This window comes from Pteronotus mesoamericanus, unplaced genomic scaffold (genome assembly GCF_021234165.1).
Source record: "Pteronotus mesoamericanus isolate MK-2021 breed Mesoamerican mustached bat unplaced genomic scaffold, CSHL_Meso_final scaffold_54, whole genome shotgun sequence".
Taxonomy (NCBI): Eukaryota; Metazoa; Chordata; class Mammalia; order Chiroptera; family Mormoopidae; genus Pteronotus; species Pteronotus mesoamericanus.
Window position 1 is genome coordinate 79178578 of NW_026555321.1, and position 17669 is coordinate 79196246.

At 35.9% G+C, this 17669-nt stretch overlaps 2 protein-coding genes across 2 annotated transcripts in view; both read left to right on the forward strand.

Annotated features, from left to right (window-relative positions):
* The first annotated feature begins 155 nt into the window (after positions 1-155).
* Positions 156-7042, forward strand: LOC129087836 (HIV Tat-specific factor 1-like). The gene is made up of 2 exons (XM_054594860.1): positions 156-216; positions 3642-7042. The coding sequence occupies exon 2, from the start codon at positions 3697-3699 to the stop codon at positions 5950-5952; it is 2256 nt and encodes a 751-aa protein (XP_054450835.1). The 5' UTR covers positions 156-216; positions 3642-3696; the 3' UTR covers positions 5953-7042.
* The window catches only part of RGS20 (regulator of G protein signaling 20), a 97435-nt gene continuing 86506 nt past the window's right edge, over positions 6741-17669 (forward strand). Inside the window, 1 exon segment of the mRNA XM_054594861.1 lies at positions 6741-6918. Within this exon segment, the coding sequence (XP_054450836.1) occupies positions 6741-6918 (178 nt within the window).

A 17669-nucleotide genomic window follows, 5' to 3' on the forward strand; every position in this document is an offset into this window, starting at 1 on the left:
AACGGGCCGCCGCAGTTCGAAGTACCCGCTGGAGACAGAGCCAGGCCAAACTCGTTTGTTTTAACCGGCATTCTTTTGAAAAGTTGAATTCATTGCTTTTAAACAGGCTGACTTTCACTTGGATTTAACAGCTCAGCGAAGCAAGCGTTCTTATCCCTTTTATGACGTGGGTCATAAAAGTTATCTTGCCCTCCGGTTGCAGGTTTAGCAAACAATGTATGTTCTGTACAGTATTTGCAATTATATCGGAAAAAATAACTGTTTTTAGCCAAAATTCAAATTTAATAGGGCACCCAGTTTTTTAATCTGACAATCAGGTACTCTCTTTAAGATCAGTAATAAATACTACACTGTATCTAGAGGTTAGGTGTATACAACAGCATATTTTCGTTGATAAGCACTGAAAGAGATGTATAAGTATAACCAATTCATGTCTACTACAAATGTTCGATTTAGGCCAACGTTTAAACCAGTCAAAACCAATATTATGCAGTGATTATTAATACCTATAATAACATAATATTGCATTATGTTTATATTGCTGTTGTAACAAATTACTACAAATTTGCTGGCTTAAACCGGTGCAAATTATCTGACATGGGTCTTCACTGGCCTGTTTGGAAGGGCTGAGTTCCTTTTAGAAGCTCTGGAGGACAACCTATGTCCTTGCATTCTCCAGTTTTTAGAGGCTGCCTGCATTCCTTGACTTATGACCCACTGCCTCCATCTTCAAAGTTAGCAACATGGTATCTTTCTGTGAGCACAGCTGGTAAGGGTTCTCTGATTTTATGGGCTCATATGATTTGATCGGGCCCACCTAAGTAATCCTAACAACTCTTCCCATCTCAAGGTTTTTTACATCTGCAACCTTAGTTCTCTTTTGCCATACAGGTTAACACTTTTACAGGTTCCACAGGTTAGGACAGACATTCTGCCTACCACAAATATATAGGGAAATATAACCATTAATTTAATGTAAGTGGTTGAGTAAAGATATAAAGGGGCCCTACCTGATACCTATGTTATAGCTGTGAAGTAAAATTTTGAAAGAACTCTACCAAATATTGCAAAATACTGACTTTTTGAAATCTGAGTAATAGATACATAGGTATTCCTTATATTGTTCTGCTTATTTGCATTTTTTAAAATGATGCTATGAGTTGAGTGCATTTATAAGTGAAACTCCAGTCTAAATTAATGATGGACTTTCTTACCAAAAAGTAGTTGGCATTAGAATTTAAAAAAGTTGCAAATACTAACCTTAATAATAGCTGTTTAAAATAACTCATTGATAACAAGTCAATGGGGTCACAAAACTCTTCCCTTTAATTCTAATATTTTAAACTTGATATATGTTTTGGAGATCCCAGGAGTAGGGAAGGTACTCCCTCGAGGGTCTTTGAAACTGTGTGGGATTAGGGATATAGTGCTGCTGGCACTTTTCGTGCCCAGGGACTAAGAGCTATAAATGTTGGGTAGGGACACTACCACAGTATCACACACAGACATTTTTCAGCCAGAAATGTTAGTACTGCTCCTGTGGAGAAAGTGGGTGGATGACTGTCCTTACCTGATTAACTTGTCATTCCAAATAGGAAGGCAGATTACAGGCTATGGGGGGAACATGGCCTCGCTACTACAGAATGATATCCTTAAGAAGCATCCAAACAGAAAGTTAGGTACTGCTGAAAACATAAGTATCTACCCAAATGTTAAATGTGCACACTCCATAACCAAGTAATCAGACTTTCAGGAATCTCTGCTGCAAAAATAAATGTACAAGGGTTTTCAATACAATATTTTTATAATAGCAAAACAAAAATAAAAAGCAATCTATATTTGTAAGCCCAGGCTGCCATAACAAAATACCATAGACAAGGTGGTAAAAAATAGAAATTTATTTCTTGTAGCTTTGGAGGCTGGAAGTGCTGGCCATTTCAGTTCATGGTAAGGGCTCTCTCTTCCTGGCTTGCTGGTGGCCATCCTCTCCCTATGTCACATGGGGAAAGAAAGCAAGCTCACAGGAGAACTCTCTCCTGTTTCTTCTTATAAGGACGCTAATGCTATTGGATCAGGACTATACCACTCTGACTTAACCTTAATTACTTCTATAAAAGTGTTATCTCCAAATGTAGTTACAGTGGGCATTGCAGCTTCTTCATATGGATTTTGAGGGAACATAAACATCCAGTCCATAGCACAACACAAATTTAGTCCATTAACAGAGGAATGGAGAAAATAATGCAATATCAGGCATTGAGGTATTATGCAACTGTTTAAAAAAATTATATAGAGCTTTGAGTTCTGAAGCAAGCTCAGGTAACATGGACATAATAATTCTTTTGTTTAAATGGAAGTTTATATGTGTGTGTACAGAACAAAATTCTATGACACACATCAAAGAGCTTTTCAACAATGATAACAGAAGAGTGAGTTGTGATATGCTAAATTTTGATTCTTTAAACACTTCTGTATAATTGGATGCATTTAATTCAGCATGTATTACTTTTTGACTGTAAAAATTGAAGACAAAATTCATAAGTAAGGTCATCTGGGCATGAAGTTTCCTTCATGGGAAGTTTTTTTATTGTTTTTTTTTTTTTTTTTTTTACTAAATTTCAATGTCTTTAATAGATATAAGGCTATTTAGGCTATTTTTAAGTGAACGTTTATAGTTTACTTCCAAGGAATTTATCCATTTCAGCTAAATTGTCTAATTTATTATGATAATGTTCCTAATAATCTCTATTATTCATGTGATATCTATAGAATTAGTACTGAGGTTACTTTTCTCATTCCTGATGTAGTCATGTGCTGCTTAATGACATTTCTGTGAACAATGGAATGCAAATACCACAGTTATCCCATAAGATTATAATGGAACTGAAAAATCCCCACCACCTAGTGATGTCATAGCCATCATAACATCATAGCACAACACATCACTCAGGTGTTTGTGGTGATGTTGGTGTGCTGCCAGTCATATAAAAGTACCGCTATTCCATCTAGGACTGTATAATTAAACTTTGCAATGTTCGCACAACAAAATCACCTAAGGCGCATTTCTCAGACCATATCCCCTTCATTATGTGGTACATGACTGTATTGGTAATTAGTAGTGTGTTCTCTCTTTCTTTTTCTGATCCATTTGGCTACAGATTTAGCAATTTTCTTGATCTCAAGGAACCAGCTTTCAGTTTCATTGATTTTTTTCTCCATTTGATTTCTGTTTTTTATTTCATCAATTTTCACTCTGATCTTTATTACTTTCTTCATAACATTTTATAAAACCCAGAAAGCAGTGTTATCATTTTTGCTTAAAGTCTTTTAATGAGAATTAATTAATTTATTCTCATAGTTATCATTGCCAGTGTTGTTTATTCCTTTGTGTATAGCCAGATTTGGGGATTTGGTTATCATTTTCCTTCTGCCTGAATGATTTCACTTAACATTTCTCATGGTTCAGATCTGCTGGTAAGAAAACCACTTTAATTAATTCGACATGACATAAATATAAAGCATGATAATCCTCGGCCTTAAGTTTGGGTATGAGTTTAGCATACATTTCTAGCCACAAAGCTGACTGGTACCGAAATGATTATTTTAAGAAACCTAAATAGATTTTCTCTGTTCCTCTCTAGCTTCATCTCAGCCTGTAAGCTCACATGGACTATGCCCCTGGGCTAAGTTGGCAGCATGAGCAGCAACAACTTCTATGGAAATGATGACTTTGATGAGCAGTTGCAAATGCAAGAATTGTACAGGGACACCAAAGATGGAAATACCCAGAAAGATCCCAGTAGAGAAACCAATGCTTTTGGGCCGCAACCAGATGACACCCCCTATGAGTGGGACCTGGAGAAGAAGGCTTGGTTCCCCAAGATCACTGAAGATTTCATTGCTCTATATCAAGCCAACTATGGCTATTCTAATGACAGTGCATCTAGCTCTACTTTGAATATACAAGATGTTAGTGTTAGGCCTGCAGACAAACCTCCACAAAGAAAAATCCCTGAACTCACTGATCCCAAAAAGAGGGGAGAAAAGAGAAAGGCTGAATCAGGATGGTTTCATGTTGAAGAAGACAGAAATACAAATGTATATGTGTCTGGTTTGCCTCCAGACATTACAGTAGATGAATTTATACAGCTCATGTCCAAGTTTGGTATTATTATGAGAGATTCTCAAACAGAAGAATTTAAGGTCAAGCTTTACAAAGATGATCAAGGAAATCTTAAAGGAGATGGGCTTTGCTGCTATTTGAAAAGAGAATCTGTGGATCTTGCACTGAAACTTCTGGATGAAGGTGAAATTAGAGGTTATAAATTACATGTCGAGGTAGCAAAATTTCAACTGAAGGGAGAATATGATGCCTCGAAGAAGAAGAAGAAGTCCAAGGACTACAAGAAAAAGTTGCTTTTGCAACAAAAGCAGTTGGATTGGAGACCTGAGAGAAGGGATGGACCATCCCGAAAGCGCCACGAGCAAGTTGTTATCATCAAAAATATGTTTCATCCTATGGATTTTGAGAATGACCCATTGGTGCTGAATGAGATCAGAGAAGATCTTCAAGTAGAGTGTTCAAAGTTTGGACAAATTAGGAAGCTCCTTCTCTTTGACAGACACCCAGATGGTGTGGCCTCTGTGTCCTTCAGGAATCCAGAGGAAGCTGATTATTGTATTCAAACCCTCAATGGACGGTGGTTTGGTGGCCGTCAAATCACTGCCCAAGCATGGGATGGAACTACAGATTATCGGGTGGAGGAGTCCACAAGAGAAAGGGAGGAAAGGCTGAAAGGATGGGAGGCATTCCTCAATGCTCCTGAGGCCAATAAAGGTCTTTGGTGTTCAAATTCCAGTTGTATTTCAGAAAGGGAAGGGCTTTCTAGAGTAAGGCATTTTTCAGAGCACCCTAGCACATCTAGAAGGAATGCTCAAGAAGCTGCAACTGAAATGGAATTCGAAGAACCTATAGATGAAAAGAAGTTTGAGAAACCAGAAGATGAGGGAGAAATTGAAGAAGATACCAAAGAAAGTGGCCCCAAAAAAGAGGCTGAAGAAGGCTGTCCCCAGAAAGAATCTAAAGAAGCCTATCTTGAAAGAAAGTCTGAAGAAAACCACCCCAAAAGAGAGTGTGAAGACTACCTTGAAAGGGAGTATGGACAAGACAGTCCCAAAAAAGAGTTTGAAGAAGGGAAACCTAAAAAAGAGTCTAAAGTGAATAGTCCTGGAAGAGAATCCAAAAAGAAGCAACTCAAAAATGATTTTGAAGAGAATGCCCTTGAAAAGGGGTCTGAAGAAAATGACCCCACCACGGAGAGTGAAGAAGAGAATGGCCCCCAAAAGGAGCCTGAAGAAGATGGATTGGAAAGAGAATCTGAAGGAGACTGCTCTGAAAAGCTGTTTGAAGATGGCTCAGAAAAAGAATTTGAAGAAAATGGCCTCAAAAAAGAGTTTTATGGGAGTGGGTCTGGCAAGGAGTTTAATGAAAATGTTCTCAAAAAAGAGTTAGAAGAAAATGAGTCTGAAAAATCAAAATTTGAAGATGACAGCTCTGAAAAACTTTTTGATGAAGGCTCTGACAAAGAGTTTGACAAAGAATCAGATGAAAAGAAAGAGGAAGATGCATGTAAAAAAGTTTTTGATGATGAGTGTGATGAAAAAAAGGATGAAGAAAATGAAAAGGGACTTGAAGATGCTGATGTAAAGAAGGAAGATGATGCAGATGAAAAGATGTTTGAATATTCAGATGAAAAAGAAGATGAAATAGATGCAAAGGATGAAAAAACTATAGATGAAAACATGTTCAAAGATGACAATTCCACTGAGAAGTTGTTTGATGAGGATTCCTGTGAGAAGCTGTTTGACAATTCTGACAAGAAAGGGACTGTGGGTGGTTTGGGGAATATTCACGAAGGAGGGGCCCTACATAGGCAGCAGCTTTATTCTTAGTGATGATGATGATGATATTTAATCCCTTAAACTTGCTTTTGAGGGAAATTCCTCCATCTACATGTTGCCAATGCTCCAGGGAAATTACTAGTAGTGTTACATGAACATGTGCATACCAGATTAATGCATTGATGTTTTCATTGTTACATGTACTTAATGATTTAAAATGTGTTAATTGGCTGTGAAGTTAAAAATAGTATAATGCAAGTAAACTGGATACTCTTCCTTTGTCAGATTTGTAAATTGCATGCACAATATTTTTTAAAGTTTTCTGATTGAAGTTTGTGATATTAAAAAATGAAAATAAATTGTTAATATGCAAAGAAATAAGGAAAAAGAAACCTAAATAAATTAGGTAGACCATTTGCCTCTCAATAGCATAGCCCAAGATTGCCAAGTACTATTCCCAACCACATACTGCTAGTACAGAATTCTGCCAAGCAATCTATTTCCTTTATTATTATATACTAAGCAATATATTATTTGAATCATTTCAGTTTTCATTTAGGATTAAATTTTAATTGGGAATACATTGCTACCTGTAGAGGGCAGTAGTAACATACCTAAATATTCAAAATAGGAGGACCTACCTGAAATAGAACACTAAAGATCTGTGGATAAACTGCCATCCACAAAACAGATAATCCTTTTGCTTGGATTAGTGTCACTTTCCAGGGAGGTCCCCAGGGGAACTCCAGTCAGCCAAATGAAGAGAAATAGAGTGGACCTTAGGCTGGGGTTGTTCAAATAAAGCTACAGGACTCATTTGGAGCCATTATTGTAAAAACATGCCCAGGCTTCCCCAAGACAATCAAGAGTAACTCCAGAAACATTTCCCCAGACCATTGTGGAAGCAATGTCTGCCTCTACCTAGGGCTGAGGGATATAATGCAAGCATTCACCAAACTACAGGAAAAGAAGAGAGCAACAAAGCTGTGTGTGATATCAAATTAAGACAATCTCCTCAATCCATGATTCTTGACAAGGAAAGGGTTTATCCAGAAAGAATATAAAACCATAAGCAAGCTTCAGTGCCATTGCTCACTTTATCTTATTGATGTTACATTAAAATTGTTTTCAGTTAAAATCAACCCCAAGAGAAACACTAGAACCTGAATGATGACTACCTGATCTGTCCAGTTTTCTCAATCTAAACAGTTTCCCTTTACCAAGACAAATGATTATTTATAGATTTTTTTGTTTCAGAAAGTAATGTTTTAAAAAGCAGAAAACTGACAAATTTTTGTGACTAGTGCTATTAACCCATTGAATGTTTTTCTCTGATACAAAGATTATATCCTATATAGTAATGAAAGAAAAATTATAGACTGCTTCCTACAAAAATTGCTAGAGAAAAAATTAGTATACTAATGAAGGAACATAAGAACATTAAGGAGCAAAGGGGTGTTTTCCTTAAAATCATAGTTTCGTAAAGTGAAATTCCTAAGCATAAATTTCTACCACTAGATCACATTATTTCCCCAAAGACAGACAATTTTCCCACTTAGTGTTGTGTGTATCTTTGCAGAAGGTGCAGTTTAAGTCTATAAATCCTCTTAACTATTAATAGAATATCTCTTAAAAGGTTATTTGTATCGTGGGGGATGGGCATGTGTTAATGTCTAACAAATAATGACGATAGCTCAGAATTAAAAGCTGCAAAAGCATACAATGGCAAACCTGTCCAAATACTTTAACACAAAAATATGTATCTGTCCCTGTGCCATGCATGGCTCGTATCCTGAAAAGAATCATGTACTTGCAAACTTTATTTAATCCTCTGGATCTGCCCTTTCCCAGCATGTTATTTTAATTTTCATAAGGAGAATAAAAGTGTTTTAAATCATGAGGAAGATTTTTCTGTAGAAAAGTACTGACCTGTGCTTCTGAGCTTTCAAACACATGTGAACAAATAACACATGAATGTCCACACTCCCTGTTATCACCTAAGCATAAGGTCTTTGGGAAACTAGAATGAAATGGGATATCATGGCCAGAAACCCTTAATGAGCATCTAGAAGTAGGCAAAACATGCAAAGACAATTTCTAGATAGTAGAACTTGGGGGCTACTCTGAGGAAACAGCAATAATATACATATGTTGTGAGTGTGTGCATGTGTATGTGTACGTATAAAGTATGTACACACATAAAAGTTCAAAGTTCTGTCTTGACGGATATGCTAAAATTGAATCATAGGCAAATGGATTGAAAATTATTTAAGAATCAGCAGTATGCCTTCCCCGAGCATCCTAAAACAAACTGCACTGCTGGCACCAGGCAGTACAAGCTGCCATCCTAACCTCATTAACAGGTTCCAACCTGTAGACAGCAGGTGTGAGCAGTCTGGGGTGATCCAGTTAGGATGCTACTGGATCCTCCACTCAGCTTTGCCTTTGAAAAAATCTTTTAACATTGCAACTGAGTACAGACAAACATATAGGTGAGCATGTCCCTCTTGAGCAAATATATACTTGGCAGAAGTCTTTTGATTCTACAACTATCATAGAGTCCTCACTATCTGCAAAATCTTGGCCTAGTTTTTGAGAAAGAGAAATATATGATCTTCCCTGTCTACAGACTTACAATATATTGGGAAAAACAAACATATTGAAATTATCATCATATCCTATTATAGGCATGACTCATGTCAATAATAGAAGATATGTATGTAATTACTTTCAATCAGTAAGGCAGAAAGAAATCAGGGATGAAACATCAATATAAAGTAAAACAACTGAAAAAGACCCAATGAAAGAGTAAAAAAAGTAAAATTTAAGGTGGACATGAAATAGTATCTAGGAATATAGAGGAGTAGACAGGGAGAACATGGGCTAGAATGTATCTAGGCCCCAGTGATAAAAACCCTCCAAAAATCCTCAGCTTAAGCCTAACACCTAATACAAAAATTAAACTAAAATAGGTCACAAACTTACATGCACAACTATATGTAAAACTATAAAACTTTCAGAAAAAAAATTATAGAAAATCTTTGTGACCTAAGGCTGGGCAGGGTTTTCAGATATCAAAAGCAAAATCCACAAAGGAAATAATGATAAATTGCAGTCACTAAAAATAAAACTTTTGCTCTGCCAAGGACCATATCTAAAAGGATGAAAAGACAAGATACAAACTTCAAGATAATATTGACAAACACCATATATAACAAAGGACTTCTATCTAGAATATATAAAGAACACTCAAAACTCAAGAGTAAACAAACAACAACCCAATTAAGAATATGGACAAAAGATATGAACAGACATTTCCTCAAAGAGCATATACAGATGGTAAATAAACACATGAAAAGATCATCAACATCATTAGCCACTAGGGAAACACAAATTAAAACCATAATGAAATATTACTATACTCACTACATACCTATCAGAATGGCTAAAATGGAAAACAGTGACAAAAGTAAATGCTGACAAGAATGTATAGAAACTAGATCATTCATATGTACATAGCTGGTGGTAATCCAAATGGTACAGCCAATCTAGAGACAGTTTGGCAGTTTCTTACAAAACTAAACCTGCAATGATTGTATGGCCCAGCAATTTCACTATTGGGCATGATATCACAGGGAAATAAAAACCTATGTTCACACAAACTCCTTGCACTAATGTTTATAGCAGCTTTATTCATAATAGCCAAAAACTAGAAACAACCCAAAAGCCCTTGAAGAGATGAACGAGGAAACAAACTGTGGTATATCCATGCTATGGAATACTGTAAAGCAACTGAAAGGAATGAAGTAGTAATATCTATCTCTTGGATATATCTCAAAGGAATGATGCAGAACAAGGGAAAAAAAGCCAATCCCAAAAGGTCACATATTGCATTATTCCATTTATATAATATTCATGAAATGAAATTACAGAGATGGAGAACTGATTAGTGGTTGCCAAAGATTAAGTGGTGGATATCATACAAAGGTGTTAGTATGAAGGAGACTTGTGGTGATGAAACAGTTCCTTATCTTGATGTCAATGGTGGTTACACAAATGTACATACTTGATAAAATGTCATAGGAGCACATACACATAGACACACATGGAAATGGATGCATCTAAAACATAAAATATGAATAAGCTCTTTGAATTATACCAACATCAGTCCTGTTTTTGATATTGACCTAGACTCCTGAAATTTCCACTGGGGAAAACTGAGTGAAGAGTGCATGGGATCATGCTATGGATTTTTTTTTGGAACTTCCTGTGAATCTATAATTATTCCAAAACAAAAAGTTAAAAACACAGACTTGAAAAAGCTGGTTAGATTAATACCGACACAACAACTGCCTACATTTATCATTGTGGTTCTTCAGGTTGTTCTTTCATTTGGGTCCTTAGCTAATTTCATTAGGTCAGTGGTTTTGATGCCACTAGACCTGTTTAAAATATGGGAAAACAAGTTTGAAAATATTGTTGATTACATGTATAAAGTAGGCTGAGTGGTTTCAACCTCGGTTTTTCTGACAATGATTTGATTACTAATTTAATAGCTGACAGTGATTTAGAAAGTCAGTTATAATTTCATAGGCTTGAAGCCAGCCTTCTTCGTAGTGTCTTCCCTGTGCATCCTGCCCAAAGTACCCCAACATGAGCTACTCATTTATTACAAAATAAATTAGTGCCCCCACACATACACATGTGCATGCACACACACTAACACACTTGTCTTCATCAGAAATTTTTTTTCTCCACAAAGCTTTTTGCTTCCTTTCATTCAGGGCAGGGTGTGCAAGTGGGAGACAAGAAGCACCCTGGACCAGTCACTCTTACTAAGCGATATACATGAGAAAGAGAGAAAGCTTAACAGCATGCTGGCAAGAAGTCAAGTATCTTCCTATATATCTATTGACCAATTAATCGATTGATATAGATATATCTGTATATGTATGCGTGCATTCTTTTTCGGTAAGAAAAGTGGCCTGACCTTGGACCAGAAAGTTGTTTCCACAACACTGTTTTCCAAAGTCAATGTTCCTCTAAGAGTGCAGGCTTGTAAGTGCTTTCTGTTCCAGATGAGTGATCCCTTGAGCAACTGATCAAACCACTTGTTTTCAGATCTCATACATTGAAAGGAGAAAAAGAAATGTCAAGACCTCAAAGGATAAGTACAAAAACAATGGAGCTTTGTGTGGCCAAAAGGATAGAGAAAAGAAGGGAAAATATCTTAGAAAGAACTGTTAACGGATTCCGAAGACAAAATTATTCTGTCTGGCCCCCATTTGTGAAAGAGTAAGTTCACTGAAAAGGATAAAGTTTGTTCTTATCCTTCTGAAGGCCCTCTGGGGAAAAAAAATTCTGTAGTAGTTTAACACTTGAAATGCTTGCAAACTTCTTTAGAAAAAGCCTCCTTTGGAAAACTGTAGTGGCTAAATCTTCCGTAGATAGTTAGTAAGTGCATTTTAATTGGCAGTCCTCCAGAACCTATTGTTGGGTGTTTCCAGATGAGGTTTTCTCCACTGGATTATATTTTTATAGGCCAACATGGACACAAGGCACCACAAAGTGATTTGTTTTAGCAAAGATAAATAGTATTTTATTGTGTTTATTTGTTCTTATGAGGTTTTTCTGAATAAGAATGGATTAAAGGATACGGAGCATTGTTTAGTTTTCTAACTTAGCCTGAGTTTTCTTTTGTTCCTGGGAATGTAAACCTAGAGTTTACAAATAGAGAAATGAATGGCAGTGATTCTTTAAAACTGATGGCTTTGTATATGGCTACGCACATTACCAGTCACACTAGCATCCATTTTATGGTGCCATGGCATTGCCACAAAGAGTCTTATTTTACAAGGGGAGAACATTACTACCTTCAGTGGAAAACCCATATAGGTCATCTCTGCAGCTCCATGTCAACTTTGCTGCCGGGAGGTTCTGCCTACTGAACCAGAAAACTTTCTGCTGCTAATAGGGCCCTGTTGTAGATGATGTACCACCATAGCATACACACAGAGGAAACGAAGGAAATATTTAATAATGTATACCAGTGCTGTATTCATTGTAATAATCAAGCATATGTTTCATTTCTGAAATTAGTGAGGTATCCACCCCCAAAAACCGACTCTAGGACAGGAAGTTTTATATGGAAATAAGATATTCAGCTATCAATTTAAAAAAGCAAGAAGACTTTTAATAGCAGATCAGACACAACAAAAATTAAAATTATCAAAATAGAAAAATATGTGTGAGAAAGTCTATCAGAACACAGAGGAGAAGGATAAAAAGTTAAAATTATAAAAGGAAATAATAGATACAGAGGAAATACATCTTAGGTATGGATGAAAAGAATAGGTAAAAGGAAGATCTGAGAAGATAAAACAAAAGTAATCAAGTTTCTTTAAAAAAATTAATTTTATATTCTTGATATAAATACAGACAATAATTCAAAAATATTAGGTTGGCCAAAAAGTCCATTATATCTTTTCCATACGATGGCTCTAGTAGTGCTTAGTTGTCTTTAACTTCATTCAAAACCATTTTGTTAGACTGATAGTATTGTGACAGCTGTTATATCAGCATGCATTTAAAAAAAAACTTATCAAAATTGGTGAATTTTTGTGCAGCGATTTTAATATTCAAGATAGAAGAAAATATGCAATATTTTTGGCATATTATGCTTTATTATTTCAAGAAAGGTAAAACACAAGTGAAAAACAAAGATTTGTGCAGTGAATAGAGAAGGTGCTGTGACTGATCAAACATGTCAAAATTGGTTTGTAAAGTTTCTTTGACATTTTGGCCAAATAATTCTTTGCTGTGGGGCTGTATTATGCATTGGAAGACATTTAGCGGCACCCTTGGCCTCTAGCCACTAGAAGAAAGTAGCAGGAGATAGCTGCCATAGTCAAAATATGCAAATCAATAAAGTTGTTGGTGAAAATGAAAAATGTCTTTTATTTTGTAGAAAAAACATAATAGGGTTTTTGGCCAACCCAATACATACCGTATGTATTAGTTTTAATGAAAATAAAACTAAACCTAGGAACATCTTCATATAATGTTCAAATTTCAAAAATTAAAACAATATTTCTATAAATATCCAGAGAGAAAAAAAATAAGAATACCTACCAAGGGGAAAAAAGGACCCTCACTGTATAATTCTCTGAAGCAATAAATAGATTTAAAGCTAAAGAGCTCTGAAGAGAAATCTTTGTATCCCAAGAATTATTCATAACCAGGTATCATTCATGCCTTAACTCAAGAGTAAAACATTTTAACATATGCAAGGATATTAATAATCCGTAACATAGCCACACTTCCTAGATAAAAAATTAAGACAAAATAAGAACTCCATAAATAATGAGAAAGTCACTGTTGGAAAGGAAGGATTGGCGGTAATTTTTTAAACAGTTAATCAGATGGAGATATTAGATGTAAAAATACGAATGTAAAATGACTATTCTTTAAAAGTTCGATTATATTATTACCCTGACTGGTGTAACTTAGTAGATTGGGCATCATCTGTAGACCAAAAGGTCACCATTTGGGTTCAGTTCCTGGTCAGAGCACATGCCTGGTTTTCCAGCCAGGTCCCTGCTGGCGGCGTACAAGAGGCAACCAATTGACGTTTTTCTTGCACATCAATGTTTCTCTCTTTCTCCCTCCCTTCCCCCCTCTAAAAAATAAATAAACATTTGATTATGTTATTGAAAAGGGGGGTGAGTGGTTGTGGAAAACAAGGAATGAGGCTTACAACTCCAGATTAAATTCACAGACAAAGAGAAAGGGAGAAGAGGGGAAGCAATGGATCCTTCTCTTCATGTCCAGTGAAAGGAAGTCAGAAGAGTTTTTTCTGTTTTGGCTAGGATAGTTAATACAGATGTAAGAGTGCCTTTGAAGAAGGTTCAGGTAGGTGTTGGTAAAACAAAAAGCAATATGCCTTACTTCCAAGTTTTTCCTGAGAGCACAAAAACTGTACAGAAAATTATAATAATAATAGAAATACTAAGAAAACATCAAAGGAAAGTTGGCAAAAGCAAGACTAAACCCGATAGCTGTGAAAACAAACAGAAATTGGTGAGTGTTAGATGAACAGAGGCCTGAGGAAGGAGTGAGCTGGTCTCCTGGAGATGGGGAGGTTTCAGAGGAGCCTGTGGCCTACAAAAGAAAACAAAACTAAGGGCACCGGGCAATGGTCTTTATGGATGTAGTGGGGGAGAGGCCCATCGGACAGAAATCATTCTCTTCTCTTTCAGCAGAGAGATGTATTACAGGGAAACTGTAGGCACGCTTCACCTTAGTGAAGAGCTGCCCAGCTGGGGAGGCAGTGCTAAAGCTTTGGGACAAGTTGGAAAGTGTCCTGTGCACTGGCTGGCTTCCCTGCTCTTTGAGTGTAACATCTCAAGTGCCAGAGGGGACTGTACTGAAGAATGGAGGCGGGGGCATGCGCAGTAGTATGTGAGAACTGAGAGACTTGGTTACCAGCACAAGGAGGCACCCTGGAGACTTCTAGAAATAACTGAATAGAATCCAAGTAAGGAAGGTGTGGGTCTGCATGGTTTGTTGGATCACAAAAGATTATTTGCTGGTAAGGCGGCTCTGTTTTATTAAACAGTGAGGCCTGGTAACCACGTGTAATGAATGCTTCTATAACTGTTGAAAGAACATCCAGCTCAGATGGGACTGTGGTTATGCTTTTTTTTAAAGTCCCAAAGAGTAAGGCACAAGTGTTTCAGAAGATATGGCATGTGCCCTTCAAACTGTTTTAAAATATTCCGGGGGGAAAAAATGGGGTGGGAAAAAATAAAGGAGAATTCACAGTATGTTGATAATCATTGAAACTGAGTGATAGATATGAAGATTTTTGAGTATATTTGCACTTTTTTGGAAATTACATGACAAAAAATTTCTTTCTGGAACATTAGAGGTCAGGATTTAAATCTCAAATAAATAAGCTAATTTTACACTTAAAGGAACTTGGAAAAAAACAAAAAACAAAGCCCAAAGTGAGTAGAGGAATGAAATAATAAAGATCAGAGCAAAAATAAATGAGTCAAAAAAACAAAATCAATGAAACAAGGATTGACAAACCTTTAGCCTGACTCATCAAGTTAAAAAGAGAAAGGACCTAGACAAGTAAAATCGGAAATGAAAGAGGAGAAGTAACCACTGACTCCACAGAAATACAAGGGATTGTAAGAAAATGTTATAAACTACTATTTGCCAACAAATTGGACAATCTGGAAGAAATGGATAAATTCCTAGAAATATACAATCTTCTTAAATGTAATCAGGAAGAATCAGAGAATCTGATTAGGTAGATTACAGCTAGTGAAATTGAAGCAGTAATCAAAACCCTTCCAACAGACAAAAGGCCTGGACCAGATTGTTTGATGAATTTTACCAAACATTCAAAGAAGAACTAACCCCTATCCTCCTCAAATTATTCCATGAAGTTCAAGAGGAGGAAAGAATCTTAAGCTTATTTTACAAGGTCAGAATTATCTTAATTCCAAAACCAGATAAAGACATTACCAAAAAAGAAAATTATAGGGCAATAACCCTGATGGACATAGATGCTAAAATCCTTAACAAAACATTAGCAAACTGGATCCAGCAATACATTAAAAAGATCATACACTCAGTTAAGTGGGATTTATTCTAGGGATGCAAGTGGTACAATAGCCATAAATCAATAAATATGATACACCACATAAACAAAATGAAGAATAAAAACCACATGACCATATCAATAGATGCAGAAAAACATTTGACAAAATCCAGCACCCATTTATGATAAAAACTCTCAGCAAATTGGGAATAGAGGGAACATACCTCAATGTAATAAAGATCATACATGACAAACCCACAGCCAACATCATACTCAGTGGACAAAAAAATAAATGAGCTTCCCTTAAGAATGTGAACAAGATAGGAATGGATATCTGCTTCTACCACTCTTATTCAACATAGTACTGGAAGCCATAACCATAGTAATCAGACAAGAACACAAAATAAAAGGCATCTAAATTGAAAGAAAGTAAAACTGTCATTATTTGCAGATGACATGATACTGTATACAGAGAACTCTAAAGATTCCACCAAAACACTACTAGAACTGATAAATCAATTCAGTAAAATCACAGAATACAAAATATATATCTAGAAATCAGCTGCATTTTTATATACCAATAATAAACTATCAGAAAGAGAAACTAAGAAAACAATCCCTTTCACCATTGCTCCAAAAGAACAAAATACTTAGAAATAAATATAATCAAAGATATAAAAGACCTGTACTCAGAAAATTATAAGACACTGAAGAAATACTGAAGAAGATACAAGCAGAAGCATATATCGTGTGCACAGATAGGAAGAATTAATATCATCAAAATGTCCATACTACCCGAAGCAACTTATAAATTCAAAAGAATTCCTATCAAGATACTAATGGCATTTTTTAAAGAACTAGAACAAACATTTCAGAACTTTATATGGAACCATAAAGTTCTGAATAGCAAGAGTGATCCTGAACAAGAACAAAGTTAGAAGAATCATGCTACCTAATACTAAACTTTACTACAAGGTCATAGTAATCAAAACAGCATGGTACTGGCATAAAAACAGACATATATATCAATGGAACAGAATATAAAACCCAGAAATAAACCCATGCCTTTATACTCAATTAATATTTGACAAGAAGACAAAAGCATACAATGGGATAAAGATAGTCTATTCAATAAACATTGTTCAGAAAATTAGACAGATATGTTAAAAAATTAAACTAAACCACCTTTTTACACCATACACAAGAATAAACTCAAAATGGATTAAAAACTTAAACGTTAGACTCCAAACCATACAAATCCCAGATGAAGTCTTAGGCAATAAAGTCTCAAACATTTCTCATAGCTATATTTTTTCTAACATATCTCCTTGGGCAAGGGAAACAAAAGAAAAAAATAAACAAATGGGACTACACAAACTAAAAAGTTTTTGCACAGCAAAGGCAACCATCAACAAAATGAAAAGATAACCCACTGAAGGGGTCAACATATTCACCAATGATACACCTGTAAGGGGTTAATAGCCAAAATTTATAAAGAACTTCTACAACTCAACACCTAAAACCAAATAATCCAATTAAAAATAGGCAAAGGACCTGAATAGACACTTCTACAGATGGCCAATAGACATATTAAAATTTACTCAATGTCATTAATTGTCAGAGAAATGCACATTTAAATGATAATGATATATAACCTCACATGTGTCCCAATGGGTATCATCATCAACAACAAGTGTTGGCAAAGATGTGGAGGAAAGGGATCCCTAATGCACTGTTGGTGGAAATGCAGATAGGTGCAACCACTGTGGAAAGCAGCATGGAGTTTCCTCAAAAAATTAAAAACAAAACTACCATATGGCCCAGCCGTCCCACTTCTGGGAATTTATCCAAAGAAAACCAAAACACTAATTTGAAAGAATGTATGCACCCCTATGCTCATTGCAGCATTATTTACAAAAGCCAAGATTTGGAAGCAGCCCAAATGACCATCAGTAAATGAGACAATAAAGCTGTGCTACATTTGCATGATGAAATACTATGAGGCCATAAAAAAAAAAGGAAATCTTACCCTCTGGGACAGCATGGATGGACCTGAAGAGCATTATGCTAAGTGAAATAAGCTAGTCAGAGAAAGGCAAGCACCATATGATTTCACTCATATATGGAATCTAATAAACAAAATGAACTAACAAGC

Bases quoted from the DNA above. Each gene is read 5' to 3' on its own strand.
- LOC129087836 (XM_054594860.1), top strand. From the start codon at position 3,697: ATGAGCAGCAACAACTTCTATGGAAATGATGACTTTGATGAGCAGTTG.